Source organism: Xyrauchen texanus, chromosome 20, assembly GCF_025860055.1.
Source record: "Xyrauchen texanus isolate HMW12.3.18 chromosome 20, RBS_HiC_50CHRs, whole genome shotgun sequence".
NCBI lineage: Eukaryota > Metazoa > Chordata > Actinopteri > Cypriniformes > Catostomidae > Xyrauchen > Xyrauchen texanus.
In genome coordinates this window covers 27,428,311-27,455,361 of record NC_068295.1, presented here as the reverse complement: position 1 = coordinate 27,455,361, position 27,051 = coordinate 27,428,311, and the positions used below count along the sequence as shown (strand labels likewise).

Here is a 27,051-nt window from a genome sequence, read left to right as displayed (position 1 = left end):
CACAATGTTAAATTCTTCCTTTCCACTAATGTCTTTGTCCATCTCTGCAGTTATAAATGTCATGGTGGATCCTGATGGAACCCTCGATGCTTTGACCAGCCTCGGCTTGACCAGTCCTACTACCCCTAAACCCAGAACCAGCCCTGGATCTCAGAACATATGGGGGCCCCTGCCTGGTAAGGGAGCCCCCCATCCGCCTCCCACAACCAGCCCCAGCCAAGAGTTACCCAGTGTGGGACTCAACTTCAACCGCACACACCCCACTGGAGAGGAGAGTGCCATTGCTAGCAAGTGATCTGAGCAAATGAAAAACGTTTTCTTTACAATGAAACTGTAAGCTGGACTAATAAAGCAACATAGCTTGTTCCTGAATGGATCTTTTTTGTTTATGTATAATGTATTCCACCCTATGTGGTCATCCAGGATTCTGTATGGGAAATGTTTGTTTTCACCCTGTAGTTTAGCCTTTTAAGATCACACCTGTGTATCTGGACTGACTACTTGCAAAACCACACCAAAACACACACAGCTGCTTGTGACGGGAGGCAAGTGGCTGTCCAGCTCTACACCCAGTAAACTGCCAGACATATCCTTTGTGAATGGACAAAAACAACTCCAGTGCCTGTCTGCTCTCCTCTGAGCGTACCCTTCTTTGATAAGTTATGCACAGTGCAAAAATCCAACTAAAAATACAGATTACTATGCGTACACTGAGCAATTGTATATTTGAATTTGTCTATTTAGATAACTGTTTCAAAAAGCTTTTTATGTGTTAAATTGTTGTGCATCCAAGCTAAGAATTAGCTTATAAAAAAATCTTGTTTTTTTTTTTTTTTTAATGTAAAGATCAGTTCAGAATTCACGATTGTTTGAATTTCAATGACCCCATGAAATCGTTTTACGAGCGCCTTATTCTTTCCTGTGATGACATGTTTCCTATTAAAACATGAAGTTTGGGCTGGGCATTTCAAAAAGATTGTCCCTTTTTTAAAAGTCGGCAATAGACTAGTGAAGCCAGCCATGAACCATGATTTGTTACTTGCTAGGCTTTGCAGGTAGTTTTAAGTGGGACATTCTCATTCTACAGAGCATTTGATTGGACAAAAATGTGTGTAGTGCAAGATGAGTCATCAATATTTGGGTTTCTTTTCCCAGAAGAGAAAAGCTTTACCTTTTAAATGTATAACTTTAAGGAGTACACTATCATATTAATCTCAAAGCTAATAGACATGAGCAAAAAGCCAAAAAACTCTCATTTTGATTTCATGGGGCCTTTATATTTACTTCCATTTAATAAGAAAATGTAGCATAATATTTGTAGTTTTCAAATAGAAGAACATCGAGATGAAACTTACAGATGAACGCATGGCATGCACTGATGGACACTGGCAAAATCTTGATTATTCATTCATTTTTGCTCCCTTTTAAGAGCTCCAGCACTATTAAAGGAATATTCCAAGTTCAATACAAGTTAAGTTCAATCGAGGGGAGGGGGGGGTTATGGTGTCACGTCATCATGGCAACAAAGTTGTTTAATTAACTTTACACAGAAGGTTAGTAAGCGATTTTATCACACTTAAATCATATGAAAAAAAATATTGTTTTTGTCTTGTGGCTATACTTTTGAAACAAAGTATTTTAATGTTTATAGTTTGGCCACATTACATTGTAAGTATCTCACTGGAACCCAGATTTTCAAAATAAATTTTTGGGGTAATCAAACTATGCCACAAATGCTGTTGATTGAGCTTAACTTGTACTGAACCCCAATATTCCTTTTAGAGCTGACGAAGCCTTATGATTGTAAGTGATGTGTATACTAACAATTTTTGGGCATATTTCACATTACTTGCATAGATTGTCTTTCTCTTCATGATGCCCTAATACCTACTAGCCTTCTTTTTCAAAAGAGATATGTTCCACATTTGTGTGCATGTTTGTTTACCATATACCCAAGTTTTGTTTCTTCTGCTGCTTGTCTGTATTATTTAGGGGGTATGGTGAAGGAATAATCCTGAACCACAAACCTGGCCTGTCTTTGTAAAGCCCTGTAGGAAGAGTATTTCATACACAGTGTAACTGTAATTAGACTTAGACTTAGAAAATAGTGCAGTTAGGTACTGTACCAGAAAGAATACATACAGTGGGCTTTAAATGTTTAATGTCACAAAGTGCCCAGTATTCTGTAGTCTTTCTGTCTTTGAGGATGAAAAGATTTAATGTGCTAAAGTTTAATTTTGCACATCACAGGTGTAATGTGACATGGAATAGTAAATTCAGGGTAAAAAAAATACACCACTACATCCTACTGTACCCATTAGAAGATGCCTTTACAGTGGGATTTCCCTTTTACATAAAAACAACCTGTGTGAGATGGTCTACCCCTGTATGGGAGCAGATAAAATGCTTGGTACATACATTTTCCCTTTGTGGTTTACACATTGTGTATCATATCAGTGGTTGTTTCCTTTTTTCCATTGTTTTTAATCAATGTACTGTTTATTTATTTTTCTTTATTTCGATACATTTAATAATGGCACTTTTTTTTTATATTTTTGCATATTCTCAGTAAGGGGGCATATTAAATAAATGTTTTTGTTTAATTTGGAACGAGACCCTTGTTTTGTGTCCTGTTTTTATATAATTTAGTATTATTCATTAAGGGTGCTTTAAAATGAAATCCATGAACACTGAAGCAGCAAAATGCTCTTTATGCATTTAGTAATTAATTTTCAAAAGACCCCTACCATCCACCAAAACGTGGCAGGGTGTTCCGTACCCTAGGGGCAGGAGGACTGCCTCTGATCCACCCGGGAATAGCGGCTATCATCCACTAGAGGGTGGAGGAGTGACAAAGGAGGAGGGCGAGGCCAGGCCGTGATGATGCCTACCCGGCCCCTGATCAGGCCAATCAAGCCAACGAGAGGGATAAAGGACGACGGAGTCGGCAGTTCGAGAGAGAGCTACAGGCAGTTGCCCTATATGTGTTTATGTTTGTGTGTCTTTTGTTTAAAGTTGATCATTAAATTATAATATATATTGTGAAGCCGGTGCTCATCTCCTCCTTTCCCTTTTACCTTGTTACAATACCTTACATCAAACATAACTTCTAAGTCCATGTGGTACCGTGCTTAAATGTAATACTTAAAGTTATGGGTCCAGAGCCAAATTCTTCCAGAACTTCACCTGCTTTTACCTGTACTGGTCCAGCTCCTAGGAAAAGGATATTTTTTTTATTTGTTGTAATACAATGTGTCCTCAAATACATAAAATACAGCTGTGTAGCGTGTATAGTAAACTGATTCAAAATGGTGTTTAACCAAAGTGTCATCTCACTCATCTAATTTTTGCAGTTATGCATATTGGAACCTGACAATATGGCATATAAAAAGCATCTCTTATTATAATTTACTTTATGATTTTAAATGGGTTCAAAAACTGTGACATATGCAATGAATGTAGTACATTGAGTGACTCTGGCTGATGACTGTAATCACTTGGTGTTCCACCAATAGAACACACCACCAATGAAGTGTGTGTGGTACAGGGTTTAATTCATATAGTTCAAAGTAAAGCAGGGCTAGTATCCATATAATATGAAAAAGAGATATAGCTTTTAAACAGCTATACTGCAGTGTAATATAAACACATGACTAGAGGTTAATAGAGGACAAAATAGGCAAAAAGTATTTAATGATAGCTTTCTGTAACAAATAAAATATTTGGAGGCTGTGATGATCTTGTACCTGGCCTTTCTGTGCCCTCATGGAGACTATTAGGGGCTCGCTGTACTGGGGGTCTTTGGCAGGATCTTTCAGCTCCTTCCGTTCCTTGATGTTCTGAAGACAAAACAGTCAGGAGATATTTTTTGTGCAATGGTACTTACATAATATGGCATGGCAGGTGTCTATTAAGGTTCTAGTGTGTTTTTGTTTATGTAGTAAAAGATACTTCTGGTGGGAAAACCCTTTCAAAAAACTGTTTCCAAAGGTCTAAGGGGTTTTTAGCATGTAGGGCTCCAGTATCAACATCAGAGGTCACAGGTGGACCTAGAAGATGAATGAATCAAAATATATTGAACACCTACAGATTTGGTTACTTTAATTCACAAATAATATATGAACTTTTTGGGGGGTGCTTCTCAAGATATCTGGGATAGGCTCCAGGACTACCTGCAACCCTATATAGGATAAGTGGTTATAGAAAATGGATGGATGCAACTAGTCACCATAATTTTTTAATATGAAGACATGAAGGGTGCTATTTATAGTAGGTGCACAAAATACAGCGCAACGCGCTACAACCGTGTGCTATGTCTTATCCAATTTTCGTCAGAGCGCTAATCGTAAGTGCAATTTTCATGCCAGTGCAAGTGGGTATGGGTGGGCGTGTTTGCGCTGTATGGTAACGAAGAGGTGCAAAGCGCTATTTTCTGTTTTCCAGAGAAATAGGTAATTGCGCTGACGCTTCAATACCACGTCTGTTTTCAGCACAAAGATCAAATTCAGTTCCTGCATTTCCAGTTTGGACTTTCCACCAGCAGGCGGTAATAGGTCCATGTCCAAACTCTGATAATTTAGTAGAACATCAAATTATGTCCCTGACAATAGCCGTTTTATTAAACAAAAATGTATGAGATTTGTGTTAAACTATCTATAGGTCATGATTTACACTTCAATTATTATTATTATTATGTTTATATGTACTATATCATATTTACAGTCTAATTTGTATAGGTATTTTTCCACCTGTTGATTAAGTCACCTCAAAAGGGGCCGGTGGAAGAAGCTGGAGAGGTAAGTTTGGATTTCGTATAATTATTATTTTTTAGAATTGGTTATTTTTATTATATTTAATTTTGTTTGAAGTGTAATTTTCATTTAACATTATTTTTCATTTAACATTATTTTCATTTAAGGATTATTTACAATAATACTTAAATTCTCTATTATTTAACAGAGCCTACATTCCTATTCTAAACCACATATGCATATAAAAGGAGAATATCTCATTAAACAAAAATGCAGTTAATGCACAAAATAATGTAAGTCCATATTTCTATTCTTCTAATTTTTTGCATAAAGTCCACCAACTTCTTATGAATGTGTTTTCTTTGTTCATATTGCGGGTGCTTGAGGGAATGGACTATATAATAGGGCGAAGACACTGCAATAAATGGAGAAGAATCTCCAAATTATATTGCACTCTACCCAGTTAGCACCTTGGGACTTAGTGCATGCTTGCACAAAAATATCAAAACTTAATGGCCACTCCTACTGACTTTGCACTTATGATTTATGGCATAGCACCATACTTAGCACTAGCACTCTTAAAAATAGGGCCAGAAATATATGGTCTGTATATGGTAACACTTTACAATAAGGTTCTATTTGTTAAACATTAGTAAGTGATTTAGTTATCATGAACTAACAATAAACAACATATTACTGCATTTATTCATCTTTGTTAATGTTAATTTATAAAAAATGTAATTGTTCATAGTTAGGTTATGTTAGTTCATAATGCATTAACAAATGTTAGCATATACAACTTCTAATTTTAAAAATGTATTAGTATATGTTGAAATTAACTTTAACCAAGATTAATAATTGTAAATGTTCATTGCTGGTTCATGTTAACAAATGTTATTAACTAATGTTAACAAATACAACCTTATTGTAAAGTGTTACCATATATATATATATTGAAAAAAACAATAAGGATGTTAAATCTAGTTGTATTAGCAGGACACTGTTGCTGCTGCTTGACAGATTGTCAACTACCCATATGCAGAATACAACACTCTTTTAACACACTTTTGAATAATGCTGCTAATGAGTTTTTAATCTTTTTCTTGATAAAATAACATTAATCTGTAATAATCAAAGATCATTAAAAAACATACTGTAGCCTTTAACCAAAATTAAAGTACAATGCATTTTACCAATCTGACTGAGGGAGTCTTGGCCCGCTGGAATAACCAGAGGTTTGCTGTGGTCTGTAGAAATTGACTTTCGAACAGAATGGAAGAAAAAATAAACGCTTTGTTTATATAATGTGAATAGAAAAACTCAGTAATGAAGAATTTCTCAGATTTGAAGTGAAAATTTTGTACGGTCTTTCAGTCCCAAACGCCAGCTGACTGACAAAACTCCTGGCTTTAGACATTGTGTTTTCTGACTGCTGGTGAACAATGGAGACACAGAGAGCATTACAACACAATATTTACCAAACAAAGAACAACTTATTTAGTAAAGCTGGGTTATCGCACAAAACAATTTTTCAAATTACAATACCGTAAACTACAAATTTCTGAAGGTTACAATCAAACTGTTATATATATAAAAATAATAATTTTTAGTAAAAGCTTACTCTTACAATTAATGATGCTCCAAAGAAGTGGGCTACAAAGCGTAAAGTCTTACAGATCCTCTTTCTCTTCTCTGAATCAAAGTCCTACAAGGAAACGATTCAATATGAATAAATGGAAAGAACATGCAGTTCAGTTTTTATACTTAAACTTCTGAAATGTAGTGAGGGTTTTACCTGAAAGATGTCAAACTTGCTACCAATTATGAGAAAAGGAACAGGGAAAGGGTTTATGAGCTCTCAGTCCTGTTGAGCAGAGAATGTTTAATGTTAGTGAAAACATAAATGTAACACTTCATTTATAGCAACTTTGCTATTCACTTGCACTGGATAATCCTTATGGAGGACTTGTGGGACTCTGTTCTGGTTTTGTTGTTTGCCAGATCTGGATTCTCTTGAATTTTGGAGTAAGGCACACACTTTTTCCACCGGGCTTCGAGCTGACTCGAGCAGCCTTTCCATGGTTTCCCACAGAGCATTGGGTTTAGACAGATCCAGAACAAGCACCACAGACAACACACTGTAAACAGAAATATAATTGGTTTGCATTTGCTTTAGGTATGTTATTCCAATAGTTTTTCTAAGATAAAGAAAAGACACATATAATAATACAAATATACTGTACATTAAAATACAGTGTTTGTGAGTCAAACCTGATATTGGAAATCTGAACAAGATCTGATAAGGAAATGCCACCTCCCATTTCCCACAGACGAGCTATGTCTTTAGACTGTAGAGAAAGTAAAAAAGGAGATAAATGTATATGATTATATGTGCATGACTGAATATACTATATATATATATATATACTGTATATACACTCACCTAAAGGATTATTAGGAACACCTGTTCAATTTCTCATTAATGCAATTATCTAATCAACCAATCACATGGCAGTTGCTTCAATGCATTTAGGGGTGTGGTCCTGGTCAAGACAATCACCTGAACTCCAAACTGAATGTCAGAATGGGAAAGAAAGGTGATTTAAGCAATTTTGAGCGTGGCATGGTTGTTGGTGCCAGGCGGGCCGGTCTGAGTATTTCACAATCTGCTCAGTTACTGGGATTTTCACACACAACCATTTCTAGGGTTTACAAAGAATGGTGTGAAAAGGGAAAAACATCCAGTATGTGGCAGTCCTGTGGGCGAAAATGCCTTGTTGATGCTAGAGGTCAGAGGAGAATGGGCCGACTGATTCAAGCTGATAGAAGAGCAACTTTGCCTGAAATAACCACTCGTTACAACCGAGGTATGCAGCACAGCATTTGTGAAGCCACAACACGCACAACCTTGAGGCGGATGGGCTACAACAGCAGAAGACCCCACCGGGTACCACTCATCTCCACTACAAATAGGAAAAAGAGGGTACAATTTGCAAGAGCTCACCAAAATTGGACAGTTGAAGACTGGAAAAATGTTGCCTGGTCTGATGAGTCTCGATTTCTGTTGAGACATTCAGATGGTAGAGTCAGAATTTGGCGTAAACAGAATGAGAACATGGATCCATCATGCCTTGTTACCACTGTGCAGGCTGCTGGTGGTGGTGTAATGGTGTGGGGGATGTTTTCTTGGCACACTTTAGGCCCCTTAGTGCCAATTGGGCATCGTTTAAATGCCACGGCCTACCTGAGCATTGTTTCTGACCATGTCCATCCCTTTATGGCCACCATGTACCCATCCTCTGATGGCTACTTCCAGCAGGATAATGCACCATGTCACAAAGCTCGAATCATTTCAAATTGGTTTCTTGAACATGACAATGAGTTCACTGTACTAAAATGGCCCCCACAGTCACCAGATCGCAACCCAATAGAGCATCTTTGTGATGTGGTGGAACGGGAGCTTCGTGCCCTGGATGTGTATCCCACAAATCTCCATCAACTGCAAGATGCTATCCTATCAATATGGGCCAACATTTCTAAAGATTGCTTTCAGCACCTTGTTGAATCAATGCCACGTAGAATTAAGGCAGTTCTGAAGGCAAAAGGGGGTCAAACACAGTATTAGTATGGTGTTCCTAATAATCCTTTAGGTGAGTGTATACCGTATATATGTATAGATACTGTATATATAGAGTATATAAGCCTGTAATACAAAAGAGAGAGTATAAGCTTTATGACATTTTCAAATAACACTAAGATTTGTACATATCTGACATAAAAGGGAAATCCATATATATCACAATAGCTGCCCGTAAACGCTCTCTCTCTGTCGCACCATCATTCGCAGTCGGTCTTTATCCCTCTCGGAGGCTTGATTAGCCTGAGCCGCCCTCCACCCTGTCACACCCTTAAAGCAGGAACTGTTTAAAAGAGTATCGTTTCAATCAAGAAGATTATGAGTACCCAGACAGTTAACATTTAGACTTTTTTCATACTTATCTAGAACTTTCAATTGAATTTGGAAGAATGAAAGGTAAAAATACAGTAGCAGAGATGTTTCGGATTAACAATTATGTGCTATCTCAAGCGCTCTATTTTCAAGGTCAAGTGATATTCTTTGAAATGATGTAGCAATTTTTCTCACTGTTATCTGGTGACCTACTAGATGCAATCTCTTATCAGCCATGAGCTGATATACTGTATAAATGACAGAGAGTGATAAAAGGACATGGATTGGGTGTTTTTCAGAAGGTTCGGCTTAATAAATCTAACTGCTGCCTCTCCTTTCCCATCATCTCTTTAAATTGTGATTTGGGAATATACTGGCGTCAATGCATTCTAACAAGGCAGTAAAAACTGCCATTTTTAAAGATTATGCAAACACATTTTGGGGCTTGAACCCCTGACCTTCTGGTCAATAACCCAGAGCCTTAACCGCTGAGCCACCAATGCCCCTTTTTTTATGTTAAACCATTTTTTCAGATTTTTTTCTCTAAACTAATTAAAAGTGATTCCAGGGATATATTGAGGCACTGACTGTGGATGAGATACTTACATAGAGGCACAGCATTTAGCATGCCAGTATAGGGCGATGCACCCATGGATTGGTAGATTATGGCAAGTCGGTCCTGCATGGCACCTTTTGAAACATCACTATCCAACTTCATGACAAAAAAGCAATGAAGAGGCCGTAGATGAAATTCTGAGAGAGGTGCATGAGAATACCCATCCTCAAGAGACACGTTTCGCATAGTCCTTCTGCATACACAAATCATTTTGTGTAAGATAGAGGGAAATTAATGGAAGTTGAACTGTATTAACAGTAAAAAAATATTTTTAAGGTCCCTAAAAATATGCTTAATTTGGTAAACTGCTTTTTTCCAAGTCAAAATATGATTTAATGTAATGTGACTGAATGAACACGACTACATAGTTACAACATCAAAATATTTTTTTAAAGGAATTATTCACCGGACAATGAAAATTCTGTCTTTGTTTACTCTATTTACGAAGCTGTTTGAATTTCTTTCTCCAATGGAACATGGAAAAGGGGGATTTTTAAGGAATATCCTGACCACACACTTCAGTTATGTTCTGTTCTGTTCCTCATTCAATCACTAGCTTCAGAAGAACTGGAGCATAGCACTAGTCAATGTCTTATGGAACACTTTTATGAGAGTTAAAAGGTGCTTTTACTGCTGTTGCCGCTTGACAGCCCTAGTCCACATTGACTTTCATCATATTGATTTTCTTTTTTGTTCCAAGTCATATGGGTTTGGATGTCCTTTTTTTATTCCTAAGGGTCAGATTGGGTAGACATAGCTGCTTAAAGGAATATTTTAGGTTCAATAAAAGTTAAGCTCAATCGACAGCATTTGTATAATATTGATTATCACCAAAAATTATTTTGACTCATCCCTCCATTTCTTAAAAAAAAAAGCTAAATCTCACAATCCCTTTCAAAAGTCCCTGAATTGCCTGTCCAAACTCAATGTCTGCCTCAGGTAAAACAGTAACCATACCAATGGCTCATCACTCCATTTCTTAAAAAAAACAAAAAAACAATTGAGGTTACAATCAGGCACTTAGAACGGAAGTGAATGGAGCCAATCCGCAAACGTTAAAATTACTCACTGTTTCAAAAGTATAGCCATAAGACATAAACAACATGTGTGTTAACATGACTATAATTGATAAAATTGCTTACTAAACGTTTCTTTGTTAAGTTATAGTAAATTTTAAACATACTCTATGAAAATAAAGTAAAAATGACGATTTAAACAACTTTAGAGATCAAATAATAAATTAGTTTTAACAGAAGAATTAATGTAAGTGCTTTTATCAAATTATAAGCTTCACATTTCTGCTTTTAAACCCTCTAAATATTGTCCTCATTCACTAAGTGGCTGACTGTAACCTCAATTTTATTAATGTTTTTAAGAAATGGAGTGATGAGCCGTTGGTATGGCTACTGTTTTACCTGAGGAGGACATTGAGTTTGGACAGGCAATTGGGGGACTTTTGAAAGGAATCATGAGATTTTCTGGTCTCTGTTAGATCTGCTCGATCTGTCCCAGCGGAACCCTGAGTTCCGATAAGCTGATGTGATGTCATGCATGCGACTGTAGGTGGCAGCATCGCTCGCACTGCAGCGTGTGTCCATTGAGGTCAGATCCACTGTCAATCAAAAATTATAGCAGAGCAATTTGTCACACACAAACTGTAACACAATGCCTTTACCCATTGTTTTGTTTACCTATTTTTATTTTTATTTTATTTTTTTGCATTGCAGGCTGAAGTATGGAGGAAAGAAAAGGAACAGAAAGTGACTCTCTTGAGTCTACATCAACAGTCCTACCATAAATATCAAAGGGGTTGCAGTACTTGGGACACTAAAATTCACAGCTGCTAAAGAAATCCACCATGTCCTCAGGCTGTCCACAAAACACCAGCTCTCCTTGGTTCATGATTGCTATTCTGTTAAAGATTTGTAGCTATTTAAACATCTGTTTGCTCTTTGACTTGTATCATCACATACAACTCACCACAAATGTATGTAAATCCATGTACTAAATATAAAATATGTAATACTACTAAATAAGTACTAAAATGCATTTTTCTTTCCTATGTTGATGTATTTCCTATTAAAAAAGGAAGGTTGGGATGGGACATATCGAAGGGCTCATCCCTTTATTTTTAATAGCCAAAAGCCCTTTATTGAACCATATTCTACTGGCTGTCAATATTCAAAGCAGGTTGTATTGGGGGAGGTAATATTGTAATTCAAGAGAGCATTTAACAAAACAAAAATTTTGGATACACCAATGAGTACACGGTGAGTCACTAATAGTGGTGTGCAGCAAATCTATTATTTGTATTTGTATCTGTATCTGTTACTATCACAATATTATCTGTATCAGTCTCTGTATTCGGATAGAACTGAATGTGGGCGTGGCTTAAACCTGACATTCGACAAAACTAAATGAAACACCTATTTTTTTAAATGTAACTCTAATACATATATAGTTTCTATAAATAAAATATGCCTTGTATATGCCTATTCATAATGATAGCCTAATAAAAATAATACTAATTATTATTACTATGAGAATTATTATTGTGCTATTATTATTTCATTATATTATTATTTTATCATTTGTTTTCTTACCAGATGAAGCTGAATATGTAGGTTCATGAACAGTAGAATATGTTGTTTACCTCGGCATGAGGTGTGAAGCAGTTGTGTAATGTCAAGCACACATTTTGCAAGGAACATTAAATACAATCATTAAAAGAAATTAGAATAAATCAATATAGCCTACAAATAGGTGAAAGTCCCATAAATATATCAGGAATTTTACACTCAAGGCTGATTTGTGCACACATATTTTAACATAAAGTGGAGGACATAATTATTTAGTAAAATTACATGTACAGAATTAGCGAAATAGTGGGAAAATAATAATAATAAATATATTTGCAAGCGGCAATTATCGTGGGCCAAGCACACAAAATAATCAGTCAATATAAACATTATAGGCCACGCCCCAAAACATATTTGCCTAAATCTTCGGAAACAATATGACATAAAAATTATTTTGAAAATTGTTTGTCAGGAGGGTCTTTAAATTATGTATAACAAGTTTCATGAGAATCAGGCAAACGGCCTTAGACAAGTTTGGAAAAGTTTTTTTTTTTTAATAAATAGAAATTGGAGAAAAAGTTTCTTATAGAAATGAATATTCAAGTGACCATATGATTTGGGGGCACTGGTGGATTCAGTGAAGCTACACATTTGTATTGTAGCCTATATGGTTCTGGAGTTATGAGCAAAAATGTGAATTAGCTAATTATACCACCACCGTGTGTCCAATTGTCACAAAATTTGATATAAGGCTTTGAGTTGACACCTTGCATGTGTGTAGTAATTTTCATAACCCTCTGCCATTCCCAATTTAAGGTGCTGAAATTTGATTGGCCATTGGGTACAATTTTTGTTAATTTATCAAATAGAATTTTTAAGAATATGTTAGCATTTGAACCAAAGAAGATGCATATTTAAGTTGAACTTTGTCGCTCAAATGGCTGTTATGACAATTATGACAGTTTTTTAGTTGTTGCACTAAAAAATTGTAGGAATTGTATCGTTAATATCTTTGGAACGATTTCACGTATCAAATTCTTTTGATAACCTTTTGTTAGGCGGTCTTTAGATGATGTATACCAAATTGAGCATGAAATCGGCGATATACACTTTGTAGGGCATTACTGAAGAAATCAGAATTGCAGGGATCAGAGCCAAAACGTAAAGGTGTTTATTATAGCGCCACCTAGAGTCAGATGGGTGTGCCTGAGTAGTAAGGGGAATTTGGGATCATCCTGCCAAGTTTGGTGTCTCCATGATTTATGGTCTCTGATGTTCAGACACTTATAGGGCAGGAAAAAAAAGAAGAAAATCAGCACAATTACAATAGGGTTCCAGTAGCTTCGCTGCTTGGCCCCCTAATAATAATAATAATGTTAGATTAACATATTCAAATTTAGTACAGTTTAAAGAGAGGGGAAAAAAGATTGTGCATGTTTCAGTTTCTTTGTATCACATGAGCAGGAATATCCTTAATAGATGTACACTTTATGGAGCATTTAAACTTTTTAGGATAAAGTTTTAACCAGATACTTACCTTAATCGGTGATGTGATCTAAATGTGGTCAACATTTAGAAGTGAATAGACGAGCTCCACTATGAAATCATCACATCAGGTCAGGAATTTAACATCGTGCTCAGGTTGATTTAAAAATGAATACATGGAAATCGTTATGTGTGGATCACGTGATACATTAATATTATCTTGCATATTACATTAATAATATCTTAAGGAGTGGAAAATGTAGCCTATATGATGCAGTGTTTCAGTTAATGTTACACTTGACAAGCTCCTGTTGCACACAATTAATGGAGACCGCAAATTGTGTTGAGAAATCACACTATGTGCATTTTCATTCCTAAGTTTTACACTTTAGTAGGCTACTAATTTTGATTTCACAGACTCATCATTTCTTTGTAATTTTGGATATGTTTATTTAAAATGTTGCTTTATCCTTATGCTTCTTGGATTATCAGTCAAACAAATATTGTTTCTATTATTCGGATGAATCCATTATTCGTTTTGAAGTCATTATTTGTGCACTTCTGAATAAGGTATTCGGCTTCGGGCACATCCCTAGTCATTAATATTGTGGGTCAGGTCCATTTTCCCAGAGGAGTATATCTATATATCTGCTATGTTACTTTGTCAACTATTAGGAGTACACAAGCATACATCGATGTCCTGAAAGCTAAAAACCACAAAACTCCGATTTTGATTTCATGGGGTCTTATATCCCAAAAATTATTTGATGCAAGATCTTTAAAGCATTTAATCAAAACAGAGGTGGATATTTAGACGTGTATTTAAGTTGCTAAAGGGTACTTATTTTGCTTGAACCCACAATCTTTTGATTTGACTCTGCACCACCAATCCTTCCAGTTCAAACAAGAATAAGGAGTGCCTGATTCATCTAATATATCTGCTCACTCAGAAAAGTTCTGAACGGGGCTGATGGATGGTCACTATGACGATTCAATCCCTTCTGGTCAACTCAGCACCACAATCTGATGGGCTGTCATGCTATCCAGTCCAGGATAATCACTTCTGTGATAAAACAACAGAAAATATTAAAACAAATGAGAAACTTTCCAGAAGTCTATCTTTCTGTTTTTTTTTTTTGACAGGAAACTTTGAGGGTCTTATTAATTCAAGTAATTAAAACAATTAATAAAATTTCCTTTGTCTAAAGTAAGAGCCCCATTAATTTGGCTGATTAATTCATTTACTGCTTGATTGGAGAAGGCAGCAGATGAACGCTACTTATAATTGCTGGTTTATAATCAGTTCGGAGTCTTGACTAATCCTTTGTCTATGGTCCCAGGACACCTCTGAGGTCCAAAATGTCAGATAAAGGCTCCAGAGGGACTCCTCATGGACCTTACCGAAATATAAAAAATGTGATAACCCTCTCTGTTACTCTTTTAATGTTCTACTTCACTCCCTTTCACCCATTTGTCCATTTCTCAATAATCCTTCTAGGGGCTTTGGGTCGCTGTGCTGGTTACTCTGCTTTTAAATAACACTGTTTTAAAAATATGACTCTTTTTTTAAGTCCTAGTCTATGGGAGGGTAGCATCATCCGAGAAACTGCACACACATGATATAGTGTTTGCAAACAAAATCTAAACTGATCGAAGGCCTGTATTTAGTGTTGTATTTAGTGTACAGACATTTCAGACAGGTCAAAGGGCATTTACACTGACTTTGGTCCTTGAAGCAGCTGGCTGCCGATGGAGACCCTCCTTCTCTCTCCACCAGAAATGCCTAGGAAAATTAGGCCTCCAGTTACACTGTGAGCAACATGTCCTAAACTTAACTCTGCCATGACCGCAGTCACCAATAGGAGGCAAACAGGGGTCAGAAATACTGATAACTTTACACAGATGAACCAAAACATTATGATCACTCACAGGTGAAGTGAATAACATTGATCATCTCCTAACATGGCCACTTGTCAAGGTCAGGGTAGATTAGATGGGAAGAAAACATTCAGTTCTTGTAGTCAATGAGTTGAATGCAGGTGAAATGGGCAGGAGTGAAGACCTGAGCGACTTCGACAAGGGTTGAATTGTTATGGCCAGATGACTGGGTCAGAGCATCTCTGAAACTGCAAGGCTTGTGGGGTGCTTCCGGTCTGCAGTGGTGATTACCTACCGATAGTGGTCTGAGGAGGGACAGACCACAATCCAGCAACAGGGTGTTGGGCACCCAAGGCTCATCGATGTGCAAGTCAACGAAGTCTATCCCATCTGGTTCAAACTGACAGAAGGTTCTGCAGTGGCAAAAGTCACAGAAAAGTTTAATGGTGGTAATGGAACATGATGAACAGTTCAATGTGTTGCCCTGGCCTCAAAATTCCCCAGATATCAATCCGATTGAGCATCTGTGGTATGTGCTGGACCAACAAGTCTGATCCACCTCCACCTCGTAATTTACAGGACTTGAAGGATCTGATGCTAATTTCTTGGTGCCAGATACCACAGGACACATTCATAGGTCTTGTAGAGTCCATGCCTCGGCGGTGCTATTTTGTCAGCACAAGGAGGACTAACAGCATATTAGGCAGGCGGTCATACTGTTTTGGCTCATCAGTGTATGATATGGTTACGTTTGTTAACATTAGTTAACAGCATTAGTTAACATAAACTAACAGTAAACAATACTTTTGTTTAATTTATTAATCTTGGTTCATTTTAACAAATGGAACCTTATTGTAAGGTGTTACCCAAATAGACCCCTGTATGAATGATTTTGCCTCCGGAAAAACTGCTTTATGAAAACTTTTGGTAATGTAGATGTAGGGATTAATTGAGGTTTTTTCCAGTAATAGGGTACAAAATAGGATTTCAAACTAAACGTTCAAAAATATTGACAGTCAACCTCAGGATGTCAAACTGAGCATATAAGCTGTTGTCTTGTGTATGGCCTCCGCAGAGTGCTGTCTCAAAGCAAGCTGAGCTGTCTCCACCTGCAGACAGGTAGCTTAAGAGATTGTCACTCTGAGAAACAAAGAGAAAGCGATTCTAAGCACTCAACATAATATAAAGAATAATGTTAGAATATCATAAAAGTCAAAACAGTTTTAAATAGTTTACATACATTACTAAGGCATTGTCCAAACCTTTATGCATATTTCCAATTGGAGCTCACTTCTTGTGTTCTATATGAAGTATGCAGTTATGGTGGTGTGTTACAGTGATAAGATGCATGTTTATAAGTTAGATTCATTATTATTTATTATAGTTCACATTATCAGGGAACCATCTAAACTTTGCTCCTGAGTTGGTAAAGTGTAAAATCATATCTGTAAATGGAGATTAAGTCTTTCAAACTGTTGAAATAAGAGCTAAAAAGCAAACTGAAGGATATGTATATGACATTTTATTTGATTACATCTTCAAAGTGAATAACTCTATACTGGGGAGGGAAAAGTTTGACAAAAGCAAAGAGCACATCCACTTAAATATATTTGATGGAGAGGATGCTTAAAACATTCAATGTTACGTCCTTCATAACTTCATACCGACGTACCAATATCTATACCTTTGAGAAACATTTAATTACGGAGTTAGATTAGAGCTTCATTTCCCTCCAGAAATTAATCAGTAAAAATGGCCTGAATAACTAAAGTCTCTCCATATTTAGTTAATTTACTAGAAGATACACATGAATGGCTCAGAGCCAGATTATAATAAACTTGGCTAATTTTAGAGTTTACTTTATGCAAACTAACTTTTCTACTTTTTGTGGCAGACTTAGTCACGTATTGTCTACAGCTGAGCAAAGTTCAGTGACATTAGATACGCACACATGCACAAAATTTACTTTGAATTTCAAATTCTAATGTGAAATTTTCATTTCAAATGATTTCAAATGAGTTATTTTAGTTTAATGTTGTTTTATGTTTGAATATATTCTCAATAAACACAAAACATAAGAGAAACAGTCTTGAAATTTCTCCCTTTTAAGCTTTCTTCCATTTACAAAAACCTCTCCCAGTAAGGTACCAGAATTCCCGATTCGTCCTGCTATAGCATCTGTGTATATAGATCTTACTGGAAACTTAAGAAAGGAAGAGTTATTAAAAGTTCATTCTTTGACTTTATGAGATGATTTGACATTGATATTGATGGAATTATCTATCTTACGTAATGTTGTCTAAAAGTTGCCTTTTCATTCTGTTGATTACTACTTATATCTTTCGGCAGTGGCATAACATGGCATATTGTTCAGTAAACAATATTGGAAATATCAGTAACACTTTACAACAAGGTTCCATTTGTTAACATTAGTTAACAGCATTAGATAACATGAACTAACAATCAAGAATGTTTTACAGCATTTATTAATCTTACTTAATGATAATTTCAACATTTAGTAATACATTTATTAAATCAAAAGTTGTATATGTTCACATTAGAACAACAATGAATTGTTATTAACTAACATTTACAAAGATAAACATTAACAGAATAAATTCTGTAAAAATATATTGTTTGTTCATGATACTTACTGCATTAACTAATGTTAATGGATGGAACATTATTGTAAAGTGTTACCCAAATATCTGTAAGAATATCATTTGTTATCATTTTTTTTTTGGGCTAGACACTGAACCCCAAGTTGCTCCCAATGTCAGGCCTTGCATGGCAGCTCTGCCGTCATTGGTGTGTGAATGTGTGTGTGAATGAGTGAATGAGTCACAGTGTAAAGCACTTTGAATACCGCTAAGGTTAAAAAGGCGCTATATAAGTGCAGACCAGCTATTGCAGAGGTTCAAACATACTATTTGCTATGTTGAGAAAAACTAAAGTTACACGTATAAATACTCATACATTTAAAGTCAAGTATGAGATAGGTAAACTTCTAAAATATTAAAACAGGGTTTTGACATTACTTATGTTACTTTTGACAACTCTGACATTATTTTGACTGTAGTTATGAAAGCACAACTGTTATTTGCTCATATATATGTATTAGGTCATTAGTAGTGATGTGTAAGTCTTCACTGCACTCATCTAGTTCTTGAGCACATTCAGGACATGTTTAAAATAAGATGTGCATTTTATACGTTGCATTTTACACATTTGTTTTTAGAGTGTTGGTTTATCAAGACCTTTTTTAGCCTTAACCTGCTAAATTATGCTCTAATAATGTAACGAACTCTGATCCTCAAGTTCACCCCGCCCCCTCTGGCTCTCACGCTCGCTCCCAATCACCAGAGTATTAGTTTCACCCGCACTCGTCCCAATCACTAGATTATTAGTTTCACCTGCACTGTTCGTTTTCCCCTATATATACGCTGCCCTTTCGTTTCACACTTGTTGGTTATTGTTTAGTTTACCCCTTCGCTTTGCCAGCTCTAGTGTTCCCCTAGCTTCCCCAGTCTATTCAACTCGCTTGTCTTATTCGAAATACTTATTCTGATTCCCCGGCTTCGACCTTACGCTTCCCTTGACCACTCTTCTGTAGATTTGCCCCTTTGCCATATTCTGATTCCCGGCTTCGACATTTTCAGCTCCCACGACTACTCTTCTCTGGATTTGCCCTTTTGTACTTTTGCCTGCTCTGTAATAAAAGCAGTTTTCTTTTACATTGTGACTGTCTCTTCTTGTGCAGGTTACAAATAATGTAATATTGTGAGTTAAAACATTGATCTATTTCATTACTTTTATTTAATGTCAAAATTACATTCTTATCTGACAGTAAAGGACACATTTGTGCTGCTTGACGGTTCTAGATAGTTTGGGTTTGCTTCTGACATCACCTTAAAAGATCCATTAAGTCCATTCTTTTGGTAAATATCCTGCATGGACCTGCCCATTGTCTCTCATTAATGGACAAACTAGTCTGAAGATTTGCATGTGTAAGAATCAGTGGAACTATGTAACATCTCTGTACATGAGTCTACTATACGGAAGACATTAAACAAGCATGGCGTCCATGACAGGATACCACGAAGGATGCCGCTGCTTTCCAACAAAAACATTGATGCCTGAAGATGCCAAAGACCACCTTGACACTCATGAATGTTGCTAGGAAAATGTTTTGTGGACTGATGAATCTAAGCTTCAATTGTTTGGGATAGAACACACAACACTATGTACAGTGTAAAAATGGGCACAGCATACCAACATGAAAACATCCCAACGTTGAAAAGCGTTGCAGGAAGCATAATTATTTGGGGCTGCTTTGATGCTTTGGGCCTGGTCCATTTGCCATCATCAAGGGAAAAATTAATTCCCAAGTTTATCAAGATACCCTACAGGATAATGTCAGGGTGGTTGTGCGCCAGCTGAAGCTCAGTAGAAGTTGGGTGATGGAGCAGGACAATGACCCTAAACATTAAAGTAAATCCACTACAGAATGGCTTAAAAAAAAGGAAATCCACCTTTTGGACTGGTCCAGAACTTAACCCAATAGAGATGCTGTGCAATGTCCTCAAGAGAGATGTTCACACCAGACATCCTAAGATTATGGATGAGCTGAAGCAGCTCTGTAAGGAAGAATGATCCAGAATTCCTTATAAACATTGTGCAGGTCTGATCTGTACTCACCATAATGCTTGGTTGAGGATATTGCTGCCAAAGGAGGAACAACCAGTTATTAAATCCAAGGGTTCACTTTCTTTTTCCACAGCACTGTGAATGTTTAATGGGATATGTTCGATAAAAACATAAAAGATTATAATTGTTTGTGTGTAGTTGGCTTAAGCACGTTGTGTTGGTCTATACTTGTGACTTTGATGAAGATGAGATCACATTTTATGATGAATTAATGGTTAAAGGGTTCATATAATTTTTCTTTCCACTCTCGATATTTAAGAGACTGACATTTGCACTTCAGTATCCATTAACTGCATGTTTCAACACACACCCACAGGGTCGAAACATAAGGCTTTTCTCATCCCCAGAGGAGGACAGCAGTCTTTATTTCACTTACAGTGGAGGTCGCAATGAACTGGAAGTCCGCAACCTCAACTATGAGGTGGGACATCTAAATTCACTTTCATTTTAATCTTTTTTTTTCACCAAATGTCCTCCTTTTTATCTCCTGTTAAACTTCTTAGGCATTTCAATAAAGCTTTCATCCATTTACTTGTAAATGATTTTCAGAGACAGTGTAGACTTCTTTGTTTTTGTTCACAGGTGGACACAGCGGCACAGATACCCTAGTATGAGAGGCTGTCAGAGTTTAAGATGCCCTGGGAGATGCACAGCAACAAGCAAGCTGCCATAAAGGATCTAAATATTTGTGTGCACAGTGGCCAGATCCTTGCAGTAATTGGCAGCTCAGGTACGAGAAAAGAAAAGAAAAGAATAGTAAAAAGAAAAGAAAGTCTTTCTCTGTTGTTTGTTGTAGGCTGTGGGAAGACTTCATAACATGTAGAGATAAGGGTGGCTCCATGAATTCAGGAGAGATTCTGATCAATGGTTAATGTTCCACACAATCCCTGGCAAAGAAAAGCATTGCTCATGTAAGGCAGGATGACGGTTTATTACCTCATCTTACAGTAAAAGAGACTCTGGCTTTTGTGGCAAAGCTGCAGCTGCCTGCACACTTTTCCCAGGAACAGAGAGATCAAAGGGTGAGTGATTGAGAGCTGACATGCTCACACTCTCACCCATATAAAGATCACGTGAGACTAATTGTCAGCATTTTGTCTGGTGGGGGATGTGATTGGTCTTCACAGGTGGATGATGTCATCGCAGAGTTGCGTCTGAGGCAGTGTGCCCAAACACGGGTGGGGATTGATTATGTGAGGGGTGTGTCTGGTGGTGAGAGGAGAAGGGTTAGCATAGCTGTACAGCTACTCTGGAATCCTGGTGAGTCCAATGTTATAGTCAACACCATACAGTGGGGTCCAGAAGTCTGAGACAACTAGTGAAAATTTTTTTCATTTTTTTTTTCTAATTTTGTATAAAATTATGTTCAACACAATTTGAGTGAAAAGTTCTATTTAAAAACTGCATGGATTTGATATGCCCCCATTTTGCTTTAATGACATCAATACATGAGCAGACATGGACTCCACTAGTTGATGTGAAAAAAATGATGAAACATTAACAAAAATGATGTATTCAGCATGATTGGAGAATGTTCCTGTGTGCTTTAATGAAAGGAAGGAAATTTGACCTTTTGTAAAACATAAAAAAAAAAAAAAAAAAACATTCTAATATATGATTAGTAACATAAAAATAGCGCAATATGTGATAACTTTTCTTTGTTTAAAAATGTCCCTAACAATTCTGAAACACATAGTCAACATAACAAAAACAATTTTTACTTTCTGAATACACATTCCTGGTCTTGCTGTGCATGATTCATCTTTGCACCCTGTTCAAAAAGTAAATGTCTTTCATCAAAATTGAACAACTTGTTCCACATCTGAAATGTCAGATTACGAAATCAGATAACAGAATTAGGGTAGTTCACTCCAAAATGAAAATTCTCTTATAATTTCCTCACCCTCATGCCATCCAAGATGTGTATGACTTACTTTCTTCTGCAGAACACAAAGATTTTTAGAAGAATGTCACAGCTCTGTAGGACCATACAATACAGGTGAATGGTGACCAGAACTTTGAAGCTCTAAAAAGCACATAAAGCCACATAAAACCCTCCAGTGGTTATTCAGTATCTTAAGAAGTGATAGAAGTGCAGGTGAGAAACAGATAAATATTTATGTGCTTTTAAACCATAAATCTCTACTTTCATTTCTTTTGTTTTTGAGGATTCACATTATTTGTGCATATTGCCAACTACTGGGCAAGGAGGAGTATTTATAATTAAAAAAGGAATTAAATATTTATATGTTTCTCACCCAAACCTACTGTTTCTGAAGACATAGTTTTAACCACTGGAGAATAATAGATTGCTTTTATGCTGTATTTATGTGCTTTTTGGAGCTTCAAACGTCTGGTCACCATTCACTTGCATTGTAATTATCAACAGAACTGAGTTATTCTTCTAAAAATATTAGTTTGTATTCAGCAGAACAAAAAGTCATACACATCTGGGATGGCATGAGGGTGAGGAAATGATGATATAATAAAAATGTTTGGGTGAACTATCCCTTTAAGGCCATAATTAAAATTTCAGGACCATGCATGACAGCTTTTATGTTTATATTTTATTTGTTCTCAGGTATTCTCATCCTAGATGAACCTACTTCAGATCTAGACAGATTCACGGCCCATAATTTGGTCATTACTTTGTCCTGTCTGGCTCGAGGGAACTGTCTGGTATTGCTCTCTGTCCATCAGCACCGTTCAGATATATTCCAGCTCTTTGACCTGGTGGTCCTCTTGTCTTCTGGTTCAGCTGTGTACTGCGGTCAGGCCAAAGACATGGTACCTTACTTCACTGATCTTGGTTAAAAAAAAAAAATAGGGTGGTGGGGGGCACTCAGTCTCTATTGGAAACATGATGATAGAATTAGATGGCATTAAAGTGAGTTACACTGACATGTTAAACACAGAAATATTGTGTTTCTAATCATGGTTATAAAAATATTCCAATTGACATTGTGGTCATGGTTCTGGAGATGATGAAGATGAACCAGTATCCCCTTTATTCCTGCTACCTGGTGCTTATTGCTGTCACTGTGGTTTTCATACTGCTCTACTATGTGTCACTCAAATTCATTAAATAGAAGTCCAGTCAGGATTGGTGAGGAGGAAAGACCACAATTAACAATTGAGGTTCATTGAACTACCACTGCATGCCGCTGGATGGCAGCAATGTACTGTTTCTGTGCTCTTCTCCGACATTTAATTATTAGTTTTTTGGCAAGCTATTAAAGCTCATGTTTGATAGATACCCTTCAACAAGGTCTGAATGTCACAATTTAGATTTAATTTATGTATTGTCTTTTTTTATTTTGTATATAATATTTATGTATGCGTAATATTACCTAAACATATACTACAACAGGAATTTTGAATGCTTTAAAAAAATAAATAAAGTCACATTGGAAAAGTGCTTGTTGTCTACAACATTGTGAAAAAAGTTTGCATATTGCAAGTGATCAATATAAGAGTATTTAAATATTGTAATGTTAAAGAAAATAAGGAATTAGAATTTATTGCTCAGAATTCATTTTGAGTAACTTTACATTAACATTGAAAAAAAGCAAAAAATTAACAAATACATAAAAATAATAATAGAAAGAAATAGAATAATAAAAAAAGAATATTGTATTGATAAGGTGTGTTTCAAACACATTGAGTAATAATAATAATAATAATAATAGTAGTAATAAAAATAAGTAAATTAAAAAAGTTCTGGCATCAAACTCTACATGGAACAAACAGAGAGGTTTTAAATCAAATAAAAAAATCTGGAATACCCAATTCCCAATGTGCTCCAAGTCCTCATGGTGGTGATGAGACTCGCCTCAATCCGGGTGGCAGAGGACGAATCTCAGTTGCCTCCATGTCTGAGACCGTCAATCCACACATCTTTTCACATGGCTTGTTGAGCACATTACCGCAGAGACCAAGCGTGTGTGGAGGCTTCACGCAATTCTCCGCGGCATCCACGCACAACTCACCACATGCCCCACCGAGAGCAAACCACGAGGATGTTTACCCATGTGACTCTACCCACAATAGCAACCGGACCAATTTGGTTGCGAAGGATACCTGACTGGAGTCACTCAGCACACCCTGGATTCAAATTCATAACTCCAGGGGTGGTATTCTGCATCTTTACTCACTGAGCTACCCAGGCCTCAAGCTGTTATTTATTTTTAAATTTGTAATCTGTTTCTCCTCACATGTGATATGTTCAGCCAATCAGCTTGAGTACTCTCTCATTGTCTAACATTTAAATTGCTTACATTGCTAAGTTTTGCATGTAAGCTGGTTTCAGCTTTTTCCCCTCCTTCTCCCCAGCTCCACTTGTCTAGTTCTGCTACAAGGGATTGAATAAATGTATAATTGTGCAGCAGCAGCATTTCAACAAGCTTAAAGTACATGTTCTAACATTAACAAGTCTAAGAACTTCGTACTCTGCAGGACCAGCAGCATAAATGTAATCAGCCAAGACCAATATCCTAAATATGTCATATGCACATAAACATGCTAAATCTTTCAGAGGTGCCATGACTGATTTTAATTAGGAACTACTCCAGAATAACTTAATGTCTAAACATCTACTCTATTTAAAGATAAAGGTATTCTCCAATAGGATTACTGCATATAAACTATTAAGTGGCAGTAATGAACTTGCAAAGAGCTCTTGACAGGTAATGCAGTCCCCCCATGGACATCTCATCAGGGTTTACTCTGCAGTCTACCTTTGGCTTGCACAAATCCACTGCTTTCAGATGGAGTCTCCTGGGCACCCTGACAGTGCAGGAGGCAGTCGACTACAAGATCATGAGCTCTTCAGCAATGCTTCACATTAAAAATTAAAATACTAATGATAATGTCACAGAAAATGATATTGCATGAGAAAAGGGTATTTATTGTGTGACCATGTGACTGGTTACATAATCACCCCATAATAAGGGGGTAACAGGCCAAGCCCAGACTACTTAAAACATCTAAATACAAGGATTGATTCTCCAATGATGTCTGTAGACTTCAACTGACTGCCACTGGATGGCAGTGATGTTCTGTTCATTTCCTTTTACAATTACTTTTCCACTTTTTGATGACAGATTAGAGCTCGGTTTGGTAAATATCCATAAACAGTGCATCTTTGTTCCATTCTAAAGTATAGATTTAAATATATGGAAGATTTGTCAGCTTATCAAAGTGTGTGGCAATAGGGTTATATTGAAAAGCCTTTGAAAGGTTTTGTAAACCACACCAAGAATGCTTTTGCATATTAAGAGCTAGATAACGAACGAATCCTGATAAATCTATACGTGAACATATGAACATATATGATTGGGGAAAAAAAGTATATAACCCTGGATGCATGTCAGTTGATCCATGATATTCCCAATGAGATATTTATTATACAGTGTAAATTACTACATAACTGAGCATCTGAGTAAAGCGCTCTGATAAAGCTTACTATTGTATGTATACATTTAATACTTCATCCTCCATGTAAGATCCAGATTATGTCATATAATGCATTTTACAGGAATATGTTTCAATTCTGTGGAGTCAAAATCTGCATTGCAGGAGCACTTGTTGTGAAAACCTCTTACTATGTGACATCCATTTCAGAAACAAAAATAAACTGCCACTAAACTTTTATGTTTACATTTATTTGCATATATACAGTACCAATGTACACAATATTGAACCATAATGTCGCCATAACATCATTATGAAGGGCAAGAACAAATTCTGACAACAACAATCCCAGTATATCAACAGAATCTGTTGTAAATAAAAAAAGATTCCGAGAGGTTTTCTAGTCGTCCGCAAGATTCAGTGACTCATGAACGCTGCTTCTTCAGTTTGTCTGCATAGAACCGAAACATCTCCTGAGAAACAGAAAACAAACAGAGTTTTAATTTTAAATAAAAAGCTAAACTAGCCAACATTTTCCAATATAATTGTACTTTGAGTGTGTGGCATTTTGTTTTCTGTCACAATCTGTATGTAGTTATGCGTTTTCTGCCCTCAGGGGCAAAATAATAACAACTACACAGTCCAAACAATCCTTTGTTCTCATTTCATCTTACAAACCCGATTAATTCACAAATAACATGTATTCCCCCTCCCTAAAATCTTCCTAATTAAACACCACAAGTGCTTGTAAGCAGCACAGCCTTTCCTTATTATAGGAAGGTGAGTGCTTTTAGAAGATTACGATTTCCCAAACAATGTATATTCCCTTATTAATGGGGTAATTAAAGCTGATAAATAGCAGCTACTGTGTACGGTGAATGAGGCCAGATGGGAACGGCACCTCAAATCTCTCCTTATTGCCTCTCTCAGGAGACTATTTGTACTCTGGTATAGTAACGGTGGACCCGCGCGGGACCAATGGAAGTTGAATGGAACGGGATGGAGTGCTACCTGAGATTGCTTTGTGAAAACTTAAAAGGTGCACTGAGAGCTTAGTGAGCGGTGTGGAGGGGTTTGTAGATGGTTGGCAGCCTCCTGTAATGCCGTTTAAAACACAGCAGTGCCGTTCTGACAGGTAGTAAATAATACAAGAGCGTGTGAGGTGGACTGAGGTGGCTTTTACGGTACTGTAAGTGTAGGGGTATTTCAGGTGAGGAATATGCAGTGGAAGTGAATCTGGTCCTAATCAATCATTGTTTGAAAAGGTTCGAAGAATGATGTAAGATTACTAAATTGAGGAGCTTGCGTAGATTTATTTGGCTATGAAGTTTCCTGAAGACCGTGTCTTTAGACCATTTTTATGGTTCTTCCTCGTCTTGCGATTTGCAAGAGAATGTTGAGAAAGATGTTTTAAAGCGTCTCGGATTTGAATAAGTTCAAACAACCGAGCTTGTTTTCTCTCAAGGTTATTTTTCTCCATTAACTAACATCTTATGGAGTTTTGGGTTCTTTGCCACAGTCACCTTTAGACTGCTAACTGCTTAAAGACAAATATACTGTATATATTTTAAGGAATATTCCAGGTTCAATACAAATTAAACTAAATCGACAGCATTTGTGGCATAATGTTAATTACCACAAAAAATTATTTAGACTCGTCCCTCTACAGTGAGG

The 27,051-nt window shown here is 36.6% G+C and overlaps 1 protein-coding gene and 3 pseudogenes across 5 annotated transcripts in view; 2 read left to right on the top strand and 2 right to left on the bottom strand.

Moving 5' to 3' along the window:
- The window catches only part of LOC127660754 (centrosomal protein of 170 kDa-like), a 53,562-nt gene extending 50,996 nt beyond the window's left edge, over window positions 1–2,566 (top strand). For all 5 annotated transcript variants that reach the window (XM_052151155.1, XM_052151157.1, XM_052151154.1 and 2 more), the window contains one exon: window positions 51–2,566. In XM_052151155.1, the coding sequence (XP_052007115.1) occupies window positions 51–295 (245 nt within the window). In that variant the 3' untranslated portion in view covers window positions 296–2,566. The remainder of the gene's footprint in view (window positions 1–50) is intronic.
- A 626-nt stretch (window positions 2,567–3,192) lies between these two features.
- Window positions 3,193–19,223, bottom strand: LOC127660568 (ATP-binding cassette sub-family G member 5-like; annotated as a pseudogene).
- A 38-nt stretch (window positions 19,224–19,261) lies between these two features.
- Window positions 19,262–22,779, top strand: LOC127660567 (ATP-binding cassette sub-family G member 8-like; annotated as a pseudogene).
- Window positions 22,780–25,629: 2,850 nt separating this feature from the next.
- The window catches only part of LOC127660565 (leucine-rich PPR motif-containing protein, mitochondrial-like), a 76,450-nt pseudogene continuing 75,028 nt past the window's right edge, over window positions 25,630–27,051 (bottom strand).